The 19996-nt window shown below is 45.6% G+C and overlaps 1 protein-coding gene across 1 annotated transcript in view; it reads left to right on the forward strand.

The window, feature by feature from the left end:
* The first annotated feature begins 1336 nt into the window (after positions 1-1336).
* LOC137414836 (alanine aminotransferase 1-like) overlaps positions 1337-19996 on the forward strand; it is a 112855-nt gene continuing 94195 nt past the window's right edge. Inside the window, 2 exon segments of the mRNA XM_068100367.2 lie at positions 1337-1715; positions 13487-13576. Coding sequence (XP_067956468.2) covers positions 1368-1715; positions 13487-13576 — 438 coding nt within the window. The 5' untranslated portion in view covers positions 1337-1367.

The raw sequence follows: 19996 nt of genomic DNA on the forward strand, positions 1-19996 counted from the left end.
AGGCAAAACTGGAAAGCATGTCAAAATGCAAAGCCTGTCCGCATCTGCGTTGTATACAAAGTAAACCTGATGAAAACAACCCCGAGCATCTCAAAATGAAAAGCCCTCTGTGAACCGAGTTCTCCATCATTTTCTCATAATAAAGATTTGTTGAAAATTTGATGACAATGTGTGGGGAATGGACTAATAAGTGGAATTTGTGCACTTGATTGATTTTATGACATATGGCATGTGTGGCATCGAAACACACCCGCCTTTCCCCTTTATAAAGTCCCAGTCGGGGGCACCACGTGAGCTGATATACGTCACACTGTGCATCTGTTTTGATTGCCTTTCATGGAGGTTGGCTCTGTATGCTGGAGGGCCATCTGCTTATTACATATGCAACCATGAAGGAATTTATTTTCTCCCTCCACCCCTCTTCCAAACCAACTGCACTTGGTCTACCATATCTGTATACTCCTCCAACACATGTATATACTCCACATGTGCTTCTTCCTTTGCCTCTCATTATTCCTGAGGGTGACCGGCTCTCATGAAAAAGCAAGACACTTAGGCAGGGTCAAGGGGCCGCCGTAAGCCCCATTACGGGGCGGAGGACCAGATCCCCTTGTAGGGGGATCAGGGTGCAAACCCTGCCAACCCACTGAATCTATACAGCTTTAAGTCCAGTATTTAAATAAGCTATGCGGTTTTAATACTCCTGAGATGGCTTCTCAGGCACTCGAGGGTTACACTGTGTGTTCTCCCGAACACCTCCCTCCCCCCCACCCACGATGATAAACTCACACTTAGCCCTGTATGTCGAACAATGTTTTTGTTGTTCTAAATATATTGTTTAAAAACGTAATTTATGCACAAGGCTGAATGAAACATTGTTACTTCTGGCGAAGGTTTTTGTTTTGAAGTATTTCCTCTGTATGAATATTTTACGTTGCTGTCATATGGAAGACAATCAAATGAATTGTTCAATACAAGATTTATTATATTATTCTATTTAAACTCTAGTGCACTGCATTAAAAGATCCGGGTATTTGAACCTTATACATTTTTCTTTCCAAAATGTTGATCTGACAGTACCAGATGGAACATCGCTGGATAAACATGCTCTTCTAAATCTGCTTGTTGATTAAAAATAGGTTGACCTTTTTTTAGTTGAAAAGAAACGTCCATTTTGTGATGAAACGGAGCGATTTCCATATCTTTGTGAAAATGGTACGAACGAAGCACAGCAAGGAAAAACGGGTGATCGGTCTCTCTCCCTCTCTCCCTCTCTCCCTCCCTCCCCCACTCACCCCATTCTCACTTTATATAGCTCTCCGGATGAGGCAAACAGCCCTCTCTGCTCTAACCCACCTCCCAAGAGCATGTTGCGCCCTCACGCGGCACAAATGTGCCGTTTTCTGGGTGCAAATCTCTCTGTTTCGTGTACCACAGTTGAGCTATGCATGTATCCGAGGCTAATTGCATGTCCGCCTGGTTTGGGCAGGAGACGTCTGGGCGTTTCAGCAGCCACTGGCAAAGTGTGCGGAATTCTGCAGCACCACATACAACCGAACGAGCAGAGCATGGACAGGCAGAACGGCACGGCCGAGGCCCACCGAGCTAAGGTTCTCACCTTGGACACCATGAATCCACGCATCAAGAACATAGAGTACGCCGTGCGTGGACCTATCGTGCACAGAGCCGCAGACATTGAGAAACAGCTGCAAAGGGTAAGTGGATTTTCACTTTAAGTATTGCGTAAACTTCTACAAAGTCAACAGATGGGAACAAAGGATTTTTATTACAGACTAAACGTCTTCAGAAAAAACGGTTTGTTCTCACGAGTGCACTTGGAAAAGCTTCCACAGATTTGACGATGGCACAAAGTGTGCTGTTCAGCTCGAGTTAAAACTTGGCGCAGATATGTCCCGCATGTATCGAAATATCACAATGCTAACTTGACAAGTGTCGATTTTCAAAAACAAATTGGGAACCCTCACCAAAGTTAACTCCAAAAAAGTACAGTGCAGTGGTGTCTGGGTGTCTGTAATACTGTACCACAAAAAAAAAAGCTCCTCCCCATTCTGTCTCCCCTCCCCCAATTATTTTGTTCTTGCAGTGTCTGTTAAATTCCAGTGTAGTTCTCCACAATCACATCAACGCTTTAAAAAATAAATCGGTTTCCTAGAAGCTCCCTCCACCCCATTCCCAGTCACCCCCACACTTTGTGATTAAAGTACGATGTAAAAACGAAGGGTGGATCAAGGGATTTTAAGGCCTCTGTGTGATTGAAGATAACTACACTGAAATATAGCTGACACTTTAAGGTAGATAGTTGTCTGCAAATTCTGATCTCCAGCCCACGTCGGCTGATCTCCATCATCGGGAGACACCACCGACAGAATGGAAAAGGGAAGACAAAACTTACTGTGTGAATTGCAAAATGTACTCATTCCAACCCTTACAAATTAAGTGAACTAGGGAGATACCCGTGCTACGCACGGGTGGGTGGCCAGAAGCAAACAGGCAATGCAGATACGGCGAATGCTAAAGCATGAAACCAATAAATTCCACATTCCTGTGGCACCTTCAGTCGCACATCAGACATGGACAGCAAGTTCGTAAAGGACTTCCATGAAAAACGTACCCGTTCGAAAACAAACGGGTACGTTCACGGTACGTTCACGTATAGAAACATTGATCGTGGGACCGTGGCAAATCTGCATATGGCGATCCGCGAAGTTCACGTTCAGAAAGTAAAAACCATCACGGCATGTCGTCATTCATTTGAACTCGATATCTCTTTTTTCATTCCAAACAACATAACTCCAACATATCACAAAATAAACTTTTAACAACATTGTTATTGTTTCCTTCATTGTAAAAACTACCAAATCAACAGTTAAAAGGATTTTGAGCCGATAGCTGTTACGGCCTTGGCAAGATCGATGGAGACAGCGATCTGTTGGCGTATACACCACCCAAATAGCTATGTGGAATTCTCTCATGTGGAGATTAAATGTCGTTTGAACTTTGGCCAAGGTCATTATTTACTTTTAATGATGTTTATATACGAATGATGTTTAATGATGTTTATATTGGTTTTGGGGGTCCTTTCCGCATATCTCGTGGGATTGCAAGTTGGAGAGACGGCCGTGATGGCGGCGAGGGGGTTAGAATTCTCTCAAGCGGGGATTCAACCCGTGTCCTTATAAAAGGTCTTCGTCCGAGGTCACCGAGTTCGTTCGGTGCAGCTGTGCAGCGAACGGTGCAGCCGTTTGTGCGGCACCCGGGAAAACAACATCGTCACAATGAACGTTATGCGAACGCGAATGTTATGCGGTAGTCCAAACCTGAGAATGCTGGAGACTAACGCTGAAATTGGGAAAACTAAATAGCCTATTTTACTCCTGGAGATCCCAGGATTATCCACCCAAAATATCGTTGTGTTCGGTTCAGCAGTTTTTACGGTACCTTCGAACAAACAGACAGACAGACAGACAGACAGATGGACGGACATTTGGTGAATTACAGTAAGATGAGCTCATCTGTTGCTTTTCCCTCTTTCTAAGTTTTTTTTTCCTGTAGTATGATATCTGAAAGGACAGTCAAGTTCAGAAAAGAGCTTCAGCAATACAGTTGAAGGGGGATCGATTATTTTACAAGGCTATACAAGGAATTGAACCACCTGAACAGGTGGTGTAATGGTTCGTGTCCACTCTGAGCTTGGAAGGTCGACAGTGTTCCAACCTCGGCCGAGTCATACTAAAGACCTAAAAAAAAATGGTAGGTTCTGCTTCCTTTCTTGAAGCTCAGCATTAAAAAAAAGGATAGAGCACAACCTTAGGTTGCAAGCCATTGCGTGGGCTTGATGGGCCTAATATAATGGCCTCCTGCATTTAAGTTTCTTGAAAGGAACTCATTAACGATGACACAGGAGTAGGTGTTGCAGTCTAGATTCGGACCAGGGTTCAAATCCAACTCCTGACTCCCAATGTTGCTGTCGTTAGGTTTACCTAGTTGCCCAGTTCGAATCCGGCGAACTTAGTGAAAGCGGTTGTGACGGCCGACTGATTCGGTCATTCTGGGTCAAAACATGGGCCTCCTTGCCAAGATACAGTAGCTAATGGAACCACTTAGCCAGTTGATGCGTCATGCTGATCTGTGCCGTCCCCCGTTCTCTAATGGCGAGAGCTCTGGCCAGTTGCGGCAGTTTGTAGAGGCCTCGGTTGGGGAGGACGTGGAGTAATCTCTGAGCAGCAGTAGTGTGTCTGTCGTGCCAGTGGCGCACAAAGCTCACACAGCCGTTCACATTGGAGTCCAAAGTCCCACTCATATCACTGTCAGTTGCCCCCACCGTTATCCTTTCTGGTTGATCTACACCTTGTGACCCAGCTCCATGTCAGCCGACCTCCTCTTATTGGCATTCCGGCCATCAATAAAGGTGTGCCCCACCTTTGACCTCCACTCAAGTTCCATTAATAAAGCGGGGACGCACCCTTTTCGCCGATCCCTCATCTTCCCGGCAAAACTTGCAACTGATGCCATGGTGTTCCCTTTTAAAGAACATAAAAGACAGATTATAAAGATGATGAGAACATTAAAAATGTATCAAGGGATGGCAGTTTTAGACACGCATTAGAAAAGGGAAGACAGCAGTGTTCTACACACCATCTCTTATCTTCCCCCATCCAAAACCTTGATCTCTTCTACCCCCGTTAATTCACCCCCAGATCCACTTGTATTGAAATACCGACTTCTTTCCTGGAAGTTCTATCGGAGTCCATGTGTTTTATACCTTCCCTCCCCCCGCCCCCTCCGTCTTCCCATGCCTCCTCCCCCCAAGCCCTCTCCCTCCCACAGATCTTCCGATGTCCCTGTTCAGTGCTGTTGTACTTGTGTGCTTCCCTTTCTCTCCCCATCTTGTCTCCCGCTCCCTTTATTGTATGTTTTATACGTCTGTTTTTTATGTGATTGACGTTAGCTCTTACACGAGCCGTATACAAAAAAAACAACAAAAAAAAACAACTCGTTTCCCCCATACAGGTTCAGAGAGGGGTACAGCAGGGTTGCCCAGTCTCAGGACTGCTTTTTGATTTAGCAAAAAAAAGCCTGGAATTTGTTTAACGGTTAAGGTGCTTGGCTTAAGATCTTAGGATCTTGGGTTTGAGCCCATGTAGTTCCATTAAATAACACCAGGTGGGTTGACTCAGCCTGTCATCCTGCTGAAGTCACAAAATGAGTACCAGCTTACTGGAAATGGGGAACTGCATCAGCAGCACACAGCCACACTCCCAGCAATGATCTACCCTATAATATGCAAAGTTACCCCCCCCCCCCCCAACCCCTATACTATGCAAAGAGGGGAAGGAAGGGAATGTGGTGGGTGTGTGGGTATGATATCTTGGGAGAGGCGCAGTGGAGGCTCTTGAAGAAAGATGTGAGGTGCGTGTCATTACCTCGCCCAGACGGGTCAAGATGTTCAATCATTGATATCTCTCTTTTGTGCATCTCAAGTAGACAAATTAGGAGGTTTAGAGACAGAATGGAAAGATCGTGTATGTCAGTATGTGGCGGCGCTGCCCCAAGGACCTCTGTGCTGCTGTTCGCTCTCGGAGCCTGTCCCAGCACCACTGGTCTTGCACTAAATCTGCCTGCACTCGTTGCTCCTCCCCTCATTTAGTCAACACCCCTGCTCTCATTGCACTCTCCTCCCCCACACCAAATGCTCCTGCATTCATGCCCCCTCAACTCCATCGTATGCCACCTGCACTCACATCTCCAATGCTTCCTGGACTCGTTGCACCCCCAACGCTTCCTGGACTCGTTGCGCCCCCAACGCTTCCTGTACATGTTGTGCCCCCAATGATTCCTGGACTCGTTGTGCCCACCAACGCTTCCTGGACTCGTTGTGCCCCCAATGCTTCCTGCACTCGTTGCTCCTCCAATAAGCATTACCTTCACTCGTTGCGCCCACAACAAGCGTTGCCTTCACTCGTTGCTCCCCCAACAAACATTGCCGTCACTGGTGTTTTTCCCTTTTTTCACGTTTTGCCATTGTTGTGTGCCCATCGTGGCAGATCCCATGATGCAGCTATTTTAAAATCCCTGTGTCTCTCTGTGGAGGAGTTCAACGGCGCCCTCGCCTCACCTTTATTTTTCACGCTCACTGCTGTGATGAGTGCCCTCGCCATTCCTTTTGTGCGCACAAATTCTCCACTGTACAGTATGTATTGGTCATATAGCCGAATGTCGAGGTTCAGGGAAGGAAGAACGTAGTTTGACCTGTCTGGAGGACTAATTGTTTATAATATGGGATTTGTTTGCCCGTACGGGTTTTGATGGAGGTTGGGGATGATTTGTAGTCCCAGTGAGTACGGGATGAATGAACGGATGGACAGATAGATAATTGTGATGAAATAAAAGGATGAGTGATGAATGAACAGATATATAATTCTGAGGGAATAAAATAATGAGGGCTGGATGAACAAGATAATTGAATGTGTGTCAATAATTGAATGAGGGACGGATCAGATGTACAGACGGACTCAAGGGTTTGAAGAAAGGATGTCATGTCATGTGGTTGAAGAAAGGACCAATAGGGTGAAGAAGGGGTTGATTAATTTAAGTTTGGTGAATTGAGGTATGGTGAAGCAGACCTATGGTGGATTGAGAGAAAGTTTGCTGGAAGTTACCAATGATGGATTCTTGGAACATCAATTTTGGTTTACCAATGGTGGATCTGTCAAAACATGGTGGATTGAGAGAAAGAGATTGTTGGAATGGACCGATGGTGGATTGAAAGAAAGAGATATAGCGGCAAATAGGGAAACATCACACTGGGAATACATAGACTATTCTAACAGCACATTTCCCACACCCAAACACCTAGACAATGGGAAAAGGTCTACCTTCACACAAACTAGAGAAACAAGCGTTACGCCTAGGTCCCCCGTCGGGGAAGTGATGTGAGTTGACAAAGTGGAAGACGCAGAAAACATGCTATGATATGATATTTCGCTCACAAGGTTCAGACATTCATGGCGGCGGCCATCTTGGATTTTGATGTGGCGACCCAATTTTCAAAAGGGTTCTTCCTTATGCCTTGATACACCCACTCACCAGATTAGAAGTTGGTACTTCGCTTATTTTTCAAGATATTTCGCTCACAAGGTTCAGACATATACAGACTTGGCATTTAATATGGAATATTTTTTTTGTGGGGGTGAACTTCCTTTTCAAGATGTCTGAGAACCAAATGTTCATTGGAATTATGTTGAAATTATTCTAGATTTTGTTAATGTGACCTTTAAAAGAAACAAAAACCACATTTGACATTTCGAAACAAATAAATTGATCCTTGAAAGTGATGTAAACTGATATCGAACTCAATTCATGGACAACAACAACAACAACAACAACAACATGCATTTTAACGCCATTTTCCCTGCTAGAGCGGGGGTTAGCCTTGCGGTCCCCATGACAATCTTCTCCATTTTGCCCTATTTTCTGCATCTCTCCTTGTTAACCCCCTTGCCCGCATTTCTTCTTCCACCATCTTTCGCCAAGTCTTTCTCGGTCTTCCCCGTCCTCTACTTCCTTCTACATTAATTTCCATCACTCTTCTCAACCAGACACTTTCATCCTTCCTCAACACATGACCAAACCATCTCAACCTGTTCCTCTTCACAGCATCAATCACAGGCAATATTCCCATCATCTTTCGCAATTCATCATTTGTCTTCCTCTCTCTCTCAACGATACTCCGCACATCCATCGAACCATTCGCATTTCCACCCTTTCCAGCCTTCGTTGCTGCTCTACGTTCATTACCCATGTCTCGCTCCCATAAATCATAACACTTCTCACACATGCAGCATACACCTTTCCCTTCAGCTTCAGCGATACTCTCCTCCTCATCAGCACGCCACTCAGTTCCCGAAACTTCTTCCATGCACATCTCACTCGAGCAACCGATGCCGAGTCTGATCCACCTCCATTCAGCATGTCTCCGAGGTAGCAAAATGTTTTCACACCTTCCAGCTTCACGCCGTCTCCAAGATCCAACTCAACATTTCCTCCATCTGCAGCTCCCTCTGTGCACACCTTACATTTGAATGTGTAGCTGCCACACTGGTAAATGACCCTCTCAGACCACTACATTTTTGATGAACCCACTCAGCGCACATTGTACATTGAATGGAGTTCACTCCGACACCCTTCCTGCACACAGCACACGGCCACTTCCCAGTTCTTTCCACCTCACCACATGCTTTACCACTTGCCATCACCTTCGTCTTTCCGATATTCACCTTCAGACCTTTTGTCTCCATACATTCCTTCCACTTGTTCATCTTCTCCTTCAGTCCATCCATACTTTCCGCAATCAACACCAGATCATCTGCATACAACAACTCCCACGGTAAACCCTCCTTTACGTTCTGAGCCAGCACCTCCATCACAGCTACAAATAGTAGTGGACTTAGTACCGACCCCTGATGCACTCCCACCTTCACCTCAAACGCACCACTGTTCCCATCCTTCGTCCTTACAGCTGTGCGTGCTCATTTGTACATTGCCATCACTACTCTGATCAACCATTCCTCCACTCCTAACTTCCTCAATGCCCATGTCAATATTTTGCGTGGAACCCTATCGAATGCTTTCTCCAGATCAACAAACCCAAAAAACAACTTCCTCCTCTTCTCCATGTACTTCTCCTGCAACTGCCTCACAATGAAAAGCGCATCTGTCGTTCCTCTTCCTGGCATAAATCCAAACTGCATTTCGTCGATCTTCACTTTCTTCCTTATCCTCCTCTCCAACACCCTTTCCAATACCTTCATTCCATGCTCCAATAACTTTATCGCTCGGTACGAGCCACACTCCAGAGGGTCACCTTTCCCCTTGTATCGAGGGACGAGGGTACTCAGTTCCCAATCCACTGGAATGCGGCCTTCTTTCACCACCAGATTACAGATCTCTGTCATTCTCTTCACACCCCAACCTCCTGCTGCCTTCAATATATCTCCCACAACTCCCGTCGGCCCTCCCGCTTTTCCACTCTTCATTGCTTTTATCGCTTCCTCAACTTCCTTCTCAGTTATCTTCTCTGCCGGTCCTAAAACTGGGTTACTCTCTATGTTGCCATCCCATTCATTCTCTGTATTCAACAGCATTTCCATATATCTTTTCCATCTTCCTTTAATTCCATCTGGGTCGACAACGATTTGTCCCACTTCATCCTTCAAGCAACTCACCCCCATCACATCACACCTCTCTTTCGCTATGTGCTATGCAATCCTGAATACTGCTTTCTGACCCTCTTCCAAATCCAAGCGTTCTCCGAACATTTTCCTACATGCCTCCTGCGCCTTTGCTACCTCTTTCTTTGCAGCCTTCCTGGCTGCCTTATAACTTTCATGCTCTGCTGTTTCTGTTCCCGTACCCTTCGCCTTCTGCCACTCCTTGAAATTCTTCCTCTTCTCGTCAATCCTCTTTCCAACTTCATCATCCCACCACCATGTTTCCGAGTGCCTCGGTGGTCCTTTTGTCCATCCACATACCTCAACAACGGCTCCCAAAAGACTAGCTTTCATTGACATCCATCCACTTTCAAGCTCAACCACATCATCCTCTACCCTACTCAGCCTCTCTTTTAATGCCTCCCTTTCTGTCACCTCTTTCAACCTCCACACCTTCATTCTCGGTTGGTACTTCATCCGCCGAGCTCTCCTCGCACCTTTCACCCTTATGTCGCAGACAACCAAGTGGTGCTCTGAAGCAGCCTCCTCCCCCGGGATCACCTTTGTGTCCCGGAGGTGCCCCATATCTCGCCTACGCACCTTCAGGTAGTCAACGGTTGTCGTCGACCCACCTGACGTGTATGTAACAAGCTTATTATCCTCTTTCTGGAACTGAGTATTACAAATCAACAAATCAGCTCCATCAGCAAACTCCAAAATCCTTTCACCTTCTCCATTTCTCACACCATATCCGTAACCCCCATGAACTCCCTCAAAACCATCCATACTCCTTCCCACATGTCCATTCAGGTCTCCTCCCACCACAACAACTTCCTCATCTTTCACGTTTTCCATCAGCTTCTCTATTGCACACCAGAACTTGTCCTTCTCTTCATTGCTTCGACCAACCTGCGGAGCATATCCCGAGATGACGTTCACCAAGAGCTTTCCAATCATCATTTTCACCATCATCAACCTATCACTCACTCTAGTCACACTTACCACACTGTCTACAAACTCCTCAGAAAACAGGACACCAACACCATTCACGCCCTCCGGGCACCCTTGCCACACAAACTTGTATTTCTGTCCCTGCCTACCCTTCACCATTCTCACACCACTTCCCTTCCATCTCGTCTCTTGCACACAACATATGTCCACTCTTCTTCTGACCAATACTTCCACCACTTCTCCTGATCTCCCTGTCATTGTCCCTACATTCCATGTCCCAAACCTCAGAAACCGATCTCCACTTCGGGCTGCACCCTGCCCATATGTACTTGTAATTCTCATTGTACTTGTGGACAACATGTGTCCACTTGTAATTCATGGACAGTACTGTGTTAAACTTCTGTACGTTTTCCAGAAGTATCTCTTTATTTTGCACATTAGCCAAAAAAATTTTTAACAAAAACAAAAGTTAAATTATGACTGGGATTACGGAGAGTAAAATTACAGTTCAGTACTTCGTGTAACCCCCACGAGCATTCAGGAGAGCACGTACACGTTGAGGCATGCTGTTCACGAGATTTACCAAGGTTTGGACAGGAATCGCTTGCCATGCAGTGACAATAGCCTGCTGCAATTCATGCACAGAGGTCGGCTGCTGGTCCAAGTGGTCGATTTGACGCGTTAATTCTGCCCACAAGTTCTCTATCGGATTCATATCCGGGGACATGGCAGGCCACTCCATATGCTCTACACCACGGTCAGCAAGAAAGTGTTGGATCATGCGAGCACGATGAGGCCATGCATTGTCATCTTGGAAGACAAAGTTTCCTCGAAAGGCTGTACGAGCAAATGGAAGCAATGTTTCTTCCAGAATGACCCTGTACTTGAACTGGTTCAGGTTTCCATTCAGAACAACCAGGTCAGTTTTGCCCCCTGCATGAAAAGCAGCCCAAACGGTCACCCCACCACCTCCAGCTTGGACTCTTGGCACTATACAATCTTGTTGTAGGCTTCATGCACTTGTCTGCGCACTCGGACGTGGCCATCTTGACGATAGACCAGAAATCTAGACTGAAGATCACGTGATTCCAGTGCCCTGGCTGCCATTGACGGTGCTCTCTGGCCCACTGCAATCGGCGCTGGCGGTGTTGTCTGGTCAGGCATGGCTTTCTCAGGGGACGCCTGACACGATAGCCTGCTTGGACCAGTCGTTGGTTGACTAGCCTTCTGGATGCAGGCACATTTGTCAGTTGCTGCCACTCAGCCCTAAGCCGATTAGCTGACTTGGTACAGCCATTGCGGACTAACCGGTGCAGCTGGCGATCATCCCTCCTTGTGGTTCTGCGGGGACGTCCTGGCCTCGGTATTGGAGTAGGGACACCCCTCTGAGCATTTCGTTTCAGGATCTTTGACACCTGACCTTGAGTGATGCCATACTGCCGAGCAATAGCACGCTGTTTCATGCCGTAATTTCGTAAAGCCACCACTCCATGACAAACAGCATTGTCGAGTTGACGGACCATCTCCGGAGGAAGCGGCAATAACTTTTGGAGATGCGCAGCAGTTGTTTTCCACTAATACAGAACGCAACAACCCTTGTATACCCGACTGTGAAGCCAATCATCAAATGCACCTGTCCGTACATTTTGCCACGCCACCTGTGATATAATCCTGTTGTTGACTTCTTGCTGCGACAGACAATCAGTGACATGGTTCTTTTAACAAATAAATCACCAAAGTGTAAAAGAAACTCACCAGATTGAAATACTGAGTTAAGAAAGTAACCCCAAGTCAAGAAAAAAAAAATATTCCATATTAAATGCCAAGTCTGTATATGGTGGCGGCCATCTTGTATTTTGACGTGGCAACCCAATTTTCAATAGGGTTCTTCCTTATGCCTAGATACACCCACACACCAGATTAGAAGTTGGTACTTCGCTTATTTTTCAAGATATTCCTCTCACAAGGTTCAGACATACGTGGCATCAGACATACATGGCGGCGGCCATCTTGGATTTTGACGAGGGTTGCACCCACACACCAAATTCGAATGCGGTCCGTCGCTTATGCACGCAAGCATGCACGGCCGCACGCATGCCCGCACGCACGGACGGACGGACACACGGACGGAGGGGAAAACCATAGTCCCCCTTTCGCTCTGCGGTGCGACGGGGGACAATAACTGTCTGGGGTTTCCCAAGTGTATGTGAATGCACTCCCTGGGGTGCATTTTCCAAAACCACAAATAACATATCCCTGATTCTTTGCAATTTAATGCTCTCAAAATTATTGGAATGATGATGAGGCTGAAGCATAAGGTCTGTTGCTGTCACATTGCAGATAGGTCTGTGGTCTCTATGTTTTATAGCATCTATTTAACGATATTGCGCCGTCTGCTCTGTCCACCGACCATTCCTATCAACTCGAAGATGCACGTGTTCTTCCATTGACCCCGTTGTCGTTAGGTTTCCAAAATCGAGACTGACTGCACACCTCAACTTCCGTATGCCTATTTTCCCTGTCTATGGAGCCACCTTCCAGAGGTTGTTCTGTCTCATTCTTCACTCCAGGACTTGAAGCAGACAGTGCACCGCCATCTCGTCAACCCATTGCTGACCCATGATTCTCATTTATTATTTACCCCCATTAACACCCAACCATCGTCCTTGCTAGTTTCAGCATTTCCTCCCCTCCCACTCCTACTTCCTGTTCGCTCATTCCCTTGATGTTTGTCTCACTGTCAGTTCTACCTTGCTCTCCATAAGCCTCACTCTTGTAAAGAAAAGGAAAAACACCTTTTGGTTATCATATAAATTCTGAGCACCTTCCATTGATGGGAATTTTCTTAATGGTGTTGATTACTGTTAAATTGTCCTGAATGAATTAATTGTACTCTTATTGAACTGAAAATTAATTGCCACACTTTCTAATGTTGATGGAATCTGATCATTGGTTGAATTGTGTTGGGCAATACAAACTCATACAGTGGTAAATCAGGAGCAAATTTAGTTTTACCTGAAGACCTCTAAATATAAAAATGTTTAATGCAGTAATTATAAAAAATTTAGTAAGGGACTGCTAATTTCTGCAGATGGAACAGTTGGCTTCACACTAAATACAAAGAAAATTCTCCATAAACTATTTGAAGAACTAACTTTTGAAGTTTAATTTATTTTGCTTGGTTGAAGCAAGGACGCGTTCTGACGACGCGTGAGGCAAGGATGTATTGGTTTGCGTTCTGACTATTTTAGCATGATCAGTGAGCGAGTGTACCTTGTTTGACTCTGCAGCCATGTGTCCCTCAGGGTGTGAAATGGCCATTTGAAGAGGTGATTCGTGCAAACATCGGGGATGGCCATGCTATGGGACAGCAGCCGATCACTTTCCTGCGACAGGTTTGAAACGCACATTATTCTGACCTCTCTTTTCTTTACACATATGGTTCGTTTGTTTTGTTAATTATTTATTTACAATTATTTTTACTTGTTTACAAAAGGGTCTACAGCTGAATGGAAAATGGCCGGAGGATCACAAACTACCAATGCATCTTGTGCTGAGGGGAGTGAAGGGGTGGTGGGTGAAGGGTGGTGGGTGAAGGGTGGTGGTACACATACAAAAGGAGAAATAAAACAAAAAAGAGGAACGGGATGGGACAGAATAAATGTGTAAAACAGACCGTGGGTGTGTATGGGTGAGCACTTGAGGTTGTGATGGCTAGTGCATCTGAAAGACTGAAGTGAGGAAGATGAGACAACAGATACGGGGAGATGATTGCACAATCCAGAGAATATGGGGACGATTGAATACAGGTGGGCAACTAGTCTGGACTGTGGGAGGATGAGTAGATGAGGGTGTCTGCATGAACATGTGACCTGGAGAGCCATGGGAAGAGTGGAGTTAAGAAAATGCAGCAGGAGCATCTTTGGGAATCTGCCTCCTGCCTTGAGATGGCAAGGCACAAAAGGCCTTGTTTTTGACTCATTTAAGAAGAGCAAGATGGTAAGCAAGAGCACCAGCTCAGTCTGGAGAAATATTCCATTGATATGCTAGCTTAGTGGTATGGTCTGTACCCATGAAACGTTATGGCAGATAGTGAGACAAGAACTCCACCTCTTCCAATTGTTGGCCAGGGAAGTGGATTGGCTAGTTTGATTGCTGATCCTTGCGGAGAGACAATGTGAAAGCGTGTGACTACTTGCCTGCATTGAATGGTGTGTTCAAAGTAGGTGATGAACAACTTATCTTTCCAGGTCTAATAAAAGTAATTCAGCAGTGTCCAACCTTTCACAAATGTGATGTGTCGTTCTGCACAGGATGGAGTCGTCTACAAAATGGTAAGGCTGGTTTTGAAGAGAATCAGGCAGATTATTGCTGTCAATCAAGAGTATCTGTCCTAATTTGCTGTCTTGTGGAACCCTGGCCAAAAGGGAAAGATCATGGGAGAGGACACGATCAAGGATCACCTGTAATTTCCACTCCTTAAGGAAATTGGATTAACCACTTCAGCAGTGAACCCTGAATATCAAATGAAGACAACTTGGAAATCAAGCCTGCCTGTCAGGTATTATCAAAGGCTTGAGAGATTGCCCTAACTGTTAGGACTGACGTTCCTGAGAACTTGAGCATGTGCAGTAGAGGTGTCAAGCTGGGTAAGAAGCTTTTCTACTGTTGCAGGGGAGAAGTCCATGTGCTATGCCTACAGGGAACATTCTGTAAAGGTAGAAAGGGTGGGTACATGAAGGGATGGATGGATGTGGGACCTTGGCAATTTCAGTGAAGACAGAGTTCAATAACTTTGCCTTTTCTCAAGCAGTAACTCAGCAGAGCTGACTCCATCTTTAGTAGGGAATGAATGGAAGGGAAATGTTTTCCAGACACAGACCTGACCAGCTCCAACCAGGATTTGGAGGATTGTGAGAGGTTGGTGAATTTGGATCGCATATGAGGTTGAGGTTGGGCACTGGCTCTTCATTAGACAAATACACAAGGGTTCCTAGCTGTGCAGAGAGATTGCAGGTTGCTATCAGAAGGGGTTGCCTTCCAGGAGGAGAATGAGAGTTATTTTCTTGCCCTGGCTCAACCACACACATCAGTGTACCAGAGTTGAGATAATGGACAGAAAAGATTAATGTGGGATGGAATTAGCTTGTGAAGAAGAGAAATGTGTCCATTGTATAATAAATTCCAGGAGCAATCATTCTTAGGAGCTGATGTGATAATGAACCAATCTTGACTGGAGAGAGTGGATTTTAGGCCAAAGCAATCCTCCCATACATGTCTTCACCTTGAATCTTTTAAAATTTAAATTGCCAAAGATATGGCCACCTTTACCAACACATGGTGAGAATATCCCAGAGGTGCTGATGAGGAACAGGACAAGTTAAAGGAAATGCATGATGTGACCTGGTACAGTAATAAATGGTTGCCATTTCAGGATATGTGTGTTGCAAAATAAGTGGAATGAGCAAATCCTATCTTTCCACAGAATGACTGGCTCGGCCATGTACTGAAGTGTGTGTGAGGCAACACCAAGCCTGCTGCAATGGTGGCAATTAGTCCCTACAGATTAGAAAGAATGAAAGGGTGAGCAGACAGCAGTCATTGTTTGCAGAAAGAGCCTCATGTATCAAGTAATTAGGGTTGGGGGGTAGGTGCGGTGGAGGGGAGCAGAAGAATACATAAATAAATAATGCATTGTTACAGAGAGGAGCACATGCCTAAATGTAGTCCATAGGGTTTGGGGTGACCAATGAATGGCATGGGTTGTGGGGAAGGGAGGAATGTACATGCATAGCAACACCACCACCAGTGTAGGAATTAGGCCTGTCAGAGCAGAGGAGCCAATAACCAGGGCCACATAGACGAGTCCAGGTCATCCTGTTGAAAAAAAAAAGTTTTCCTGAGATCTGCAATATCCGGGTTAGATGCAGTAACCTGGATGGACAGATCTGTGAGGTTAGAGTGCAGATCTCTATTGGAAGACCAGAGGGTGAGAGCGTTGGAAGCACACACGGAAACATTGGCGGAAGGGTGCACGGACCGGGTGAGCAGGAATTTTGGAAGCTGAAGATGCCTTTTGTCTGCATCCTTTTGTATTTTAAAGAAGCACAGTGAACCTGGGAGTAGGTGCTCCCTTTTGAGAGTGTTATAGGATTCGGTTGTGTGACAAAGCAGGTAGCATCCTTTGTAACAAGATTTTCAAAAGAAAACGTTTTATTATCACTTTTGTTCTCTGTTATTGTTGACTTTGGGTGCTATTGTTCTGTTAATTATGTCCTCGCCTCACCCCCTACTCGTGACAGCTGTTGGAAAGCTCTAAAGTTGTTGTGAGACCTCTATGCATTGTTCATGCCACTTCGCAAAGCTGGTCTGGTCGCACACGCAAATGCATATAATTGTTTGTCTTGTGCAATTAAAAAGAATTGACACGTCAGCACTTGAAAAACCTAATGTGCATGTTGTTGAAGTTTCGTGTTGGAAAGCAAGGGTTTGTAGGAATGTACAATGAGTGGGAGTGGAAAAAATAGAACATTAACCTCTGTAATGAGTAAGCACATTTCATGCATCTGTGTGGGGACGAGGCACATTTTCTTTGGATATGTTGGGTTAATGCCATTAATCTGCACTATGTAACGTGTTGTCGTGAGTAAGGTCTCTCCGTCAAAATGAGTTGAATTTGCTCCCTGCAATGATGCAACCAGCAGCCACAGGCTGGATATGAAATAATAATAAAGGAATGTCTGTGTAATAGAGTAGCTTCTGGTTTAGAATTTTGTTTTTTCACATCAGTATGTTTGCATAATGAGTATCAATGCTGCTTTGGAAACTTTCATACATGAAAACAAATCCTTCTGTAATTGGACATTGCCATTCACAGTGGCTATGGACACCTGATAGCATGAAGAAAAAATTCAGTATGATGTGCTTTCTGGGTAGTGACCACAACATGAGTTAGCAAGCAGCGTAACCTGGTAGCGAGGAGTACCTCAAAGAAGACCAGACCACTTGCTGTCGACGCTGACAGAACCCTTACCCAGATTTATATAGAGCGTCAAATCGACAAACAACTGGTCTTCTATTTTCTGATTGGTAAACCAGGGCATTTGGAGTATGGGAACTTGCTTCGCCCATCTCAGGAATCAAATCTGGGTCCTCTCATTTGTGAGGCAAGCACATGGAACCCTGACAAGCATGATGCGATGGTGACACGGACTTTTATTTGATTGCTTCGCTGTGCTTGGGCCAGGCAGGGATGGGTGTGCCTGGATCTTTGGATGAAGTTACAAGTTTAACTTTTGGAGAAACAGCAGATTTTGGGTAGCTTTGGATTTTCCTTTTTTTGAAGTAAATGCCACATGACATCATGGATCATAAGAGCTTTCAGACAAAGCATAGATAATGAAACAAGAGGAATATCAAAGCATACGAATTTCTTTCTATGACCAGTGACCACTACAAAAGAGCAATGCTTGGTCTGCCAAAACAAAATTATTTACCCATTTACCTCTGCCACCAAAGGTGGGCGTAGGTTGTTTTCGCCACTGTCTGTTTGTTTGGCTGTGAGCAGGATATCACAAAAAGTTGTGGATGGATTTGGACGAAATTTGGTGGGCAGGTGGGGTGTGACAAGGACGAAATGATTCATTTTTGGTGAAGATCCGAATCCAGATCCAGGCACAATATTTTTTATTTTTTTTAAAGAGATTCTTCACGATTGAGAGATGGGACCAAAACTATATATAACATGATATCTCAAAAGATTGTGGACAAGTTATGACAAAACAAGGTGGATGAGTTGATTATGTGATGACAACGTCTTTCCCTCGCGGTCCCCATGTACTGTCTTTGTCTTTCCCTCGCGGTCCCCATGTGCTGTTTTTGTCTTTCCCTCGCGGTCCCCATGTACTGTCTTTCCCTCGCGGTCCCTATGTGCTGTTTTTGTCTTTCCCTCGCGGTCCCCATGTGCTGTTTTTGTCTTTCCCTCGCGGTCCCCATGTACTGTCTTTGTCTTTCCCTCGCGGTCCCTATGTGCTGTCTTTGTCTTTCCCTCGCGGTCCCCATGTGCTGTTTTTGTCTTTCCCTCGCGGTCCCCATGTACTGTCTTTGTCTTTCCCTCGCGGTCCCTATGTGCTGTCTTTGTCTTTCCCTCGCGGTCCCCATGTGCTGTTTTTGTCTTTCCCTCGCGGTCCCCATGTACTGTCTTTCCCTCGCGGTCCCCATGTACTGTCTTTGTCTTTCCCTCGCGGTTGTCATGTGCTGTTTTTGTCTTTCCCTCGCGGTCCCCATGTACTGTCTTTGTCTTTCCCTCGCGGTCCCCATGTGCTGTCTTGGTCTTTCCCTCGCGGTCCCCATGTGCTGTTTTTGTCTTTCCCTCGCGGTCCCTATGTGCTGTCTTTGTCTTTCCCTCGCGGTCCCCATGTGCTGTTTTTGTCTTTCCCTCGCGGTCCCCATGTACTGTCTTTGTCTTTCCCTCGCGGTCCCCATGTGCTGTTTTTGTCTTTCCCTCGCGGTCCCCATGTACTGTCTTTCCCTCGCGGTCCCCATGTACTGTCTTTGTCTTTCCCTCGCGGTCCCTATGTGCTGTCTTTGTCTTTCCCTCGCGGTCCCCATGTGCTGTTTTTGTCTTTCCCTCGCGGTCCCCATGTACTGTCTTTCCCTCGCGGTCCCCATGTACTGTCTTTGTCTTTCCCTCGCGGTCCCCATGTGCTGTTTTTGTCTTTCCCTCGCGGTCCCCATGTACTGTCTTTGTCTTTCCCTCGCGGTTGTCAGCTCTTTCACGAGCCTCAATTCAGTATAGAAAAAAACAAACAAAAAAAAAAAAAACAAACAAAAAAAAAAAAAAAAAAAAAAACACAACAAGCTGATTCGATTTTGGTTCAGGCCCGAATCCAGATCCAGCCTATCAGTGGGATACAAAACGTAAACTATTTAGCCTGGTGGAGGTATGTGCTCCACCGAGTGCCGTTCCAGTTGCTTATTTATTGTATGTATGTATTTATATTCTGATGGCCGTGAGGGAATCTTGCAAGCCTTATTGCAACATGGGAATTAGGGTTCTTGTGCTAGCTCGACATGCATGATGCGGGTTACGTGAACGATTGATGAATGCTACAGAAAACTAGTTTCCGTTACTCGCATTGGATGGTATCTGGAGTGACCTCGGGTGCCACGCCAGAGAAATGCTTGCGGAACCCTGAGACTATTCCTCATGTAAACCCCAGGTGATTAACATGAATGCGGCCTTGGCCCCGATACCATGGACCATCTCTTCAGCTGTGGCATGCTCATGCATGGCACATGTACGCCAAAGGATCTGGCAGAGGCAAATTATGTAGAATTAGTGTGCTCGCCAATGGCAGGCAGTGATGATACGAAATGAAATGAACCCCAACCGCTTGGTGTTCACTCTCAAAACAAACAGCCTTTTATTGGATGTTTTCCAGGAGGAATTTCCAATGCATTGAAAATAATCCCTATAGGTACAATTCTGGTGTTTCAAATGGAAATTCAAAAAGTTATTGGAACAACGTAATCACAAAAATCCAAGACTCACGGACTTGTTATTTTTCAATATATTGTCGTGTGTCTCTCTGCAGGGTGACAGATGACCAAACGAGCTTTAACTCCGAGGCGTTCAATCCAATGGCGGACCTTCTTTATATGCGTGGGGGAGTGGGGGAAGGGCCGCGAGCGCTTACCTGCACGGGTCCACCAGACATCTTCGCACCTGCGACAATTAACTCAAACCTACAGGGAATGAAAATGTACAAAAATACCGGCTTTATTGAATAAATGCTGGTAACAAAGAAATGCAC

Source organism: Myxine glutinosa, chromosome 9 (genome assembly GCF_964187855.1).
Source record: "Myxine glutinosa chromosome 9, kmMyxGlut1.1, whole genome shotgun sequence".
NCBI lineage: Eukaryota > Metazoa > Chordata > Myxini > Myxiniformes > Myxinidae > Myxine > Myxine glutinosa.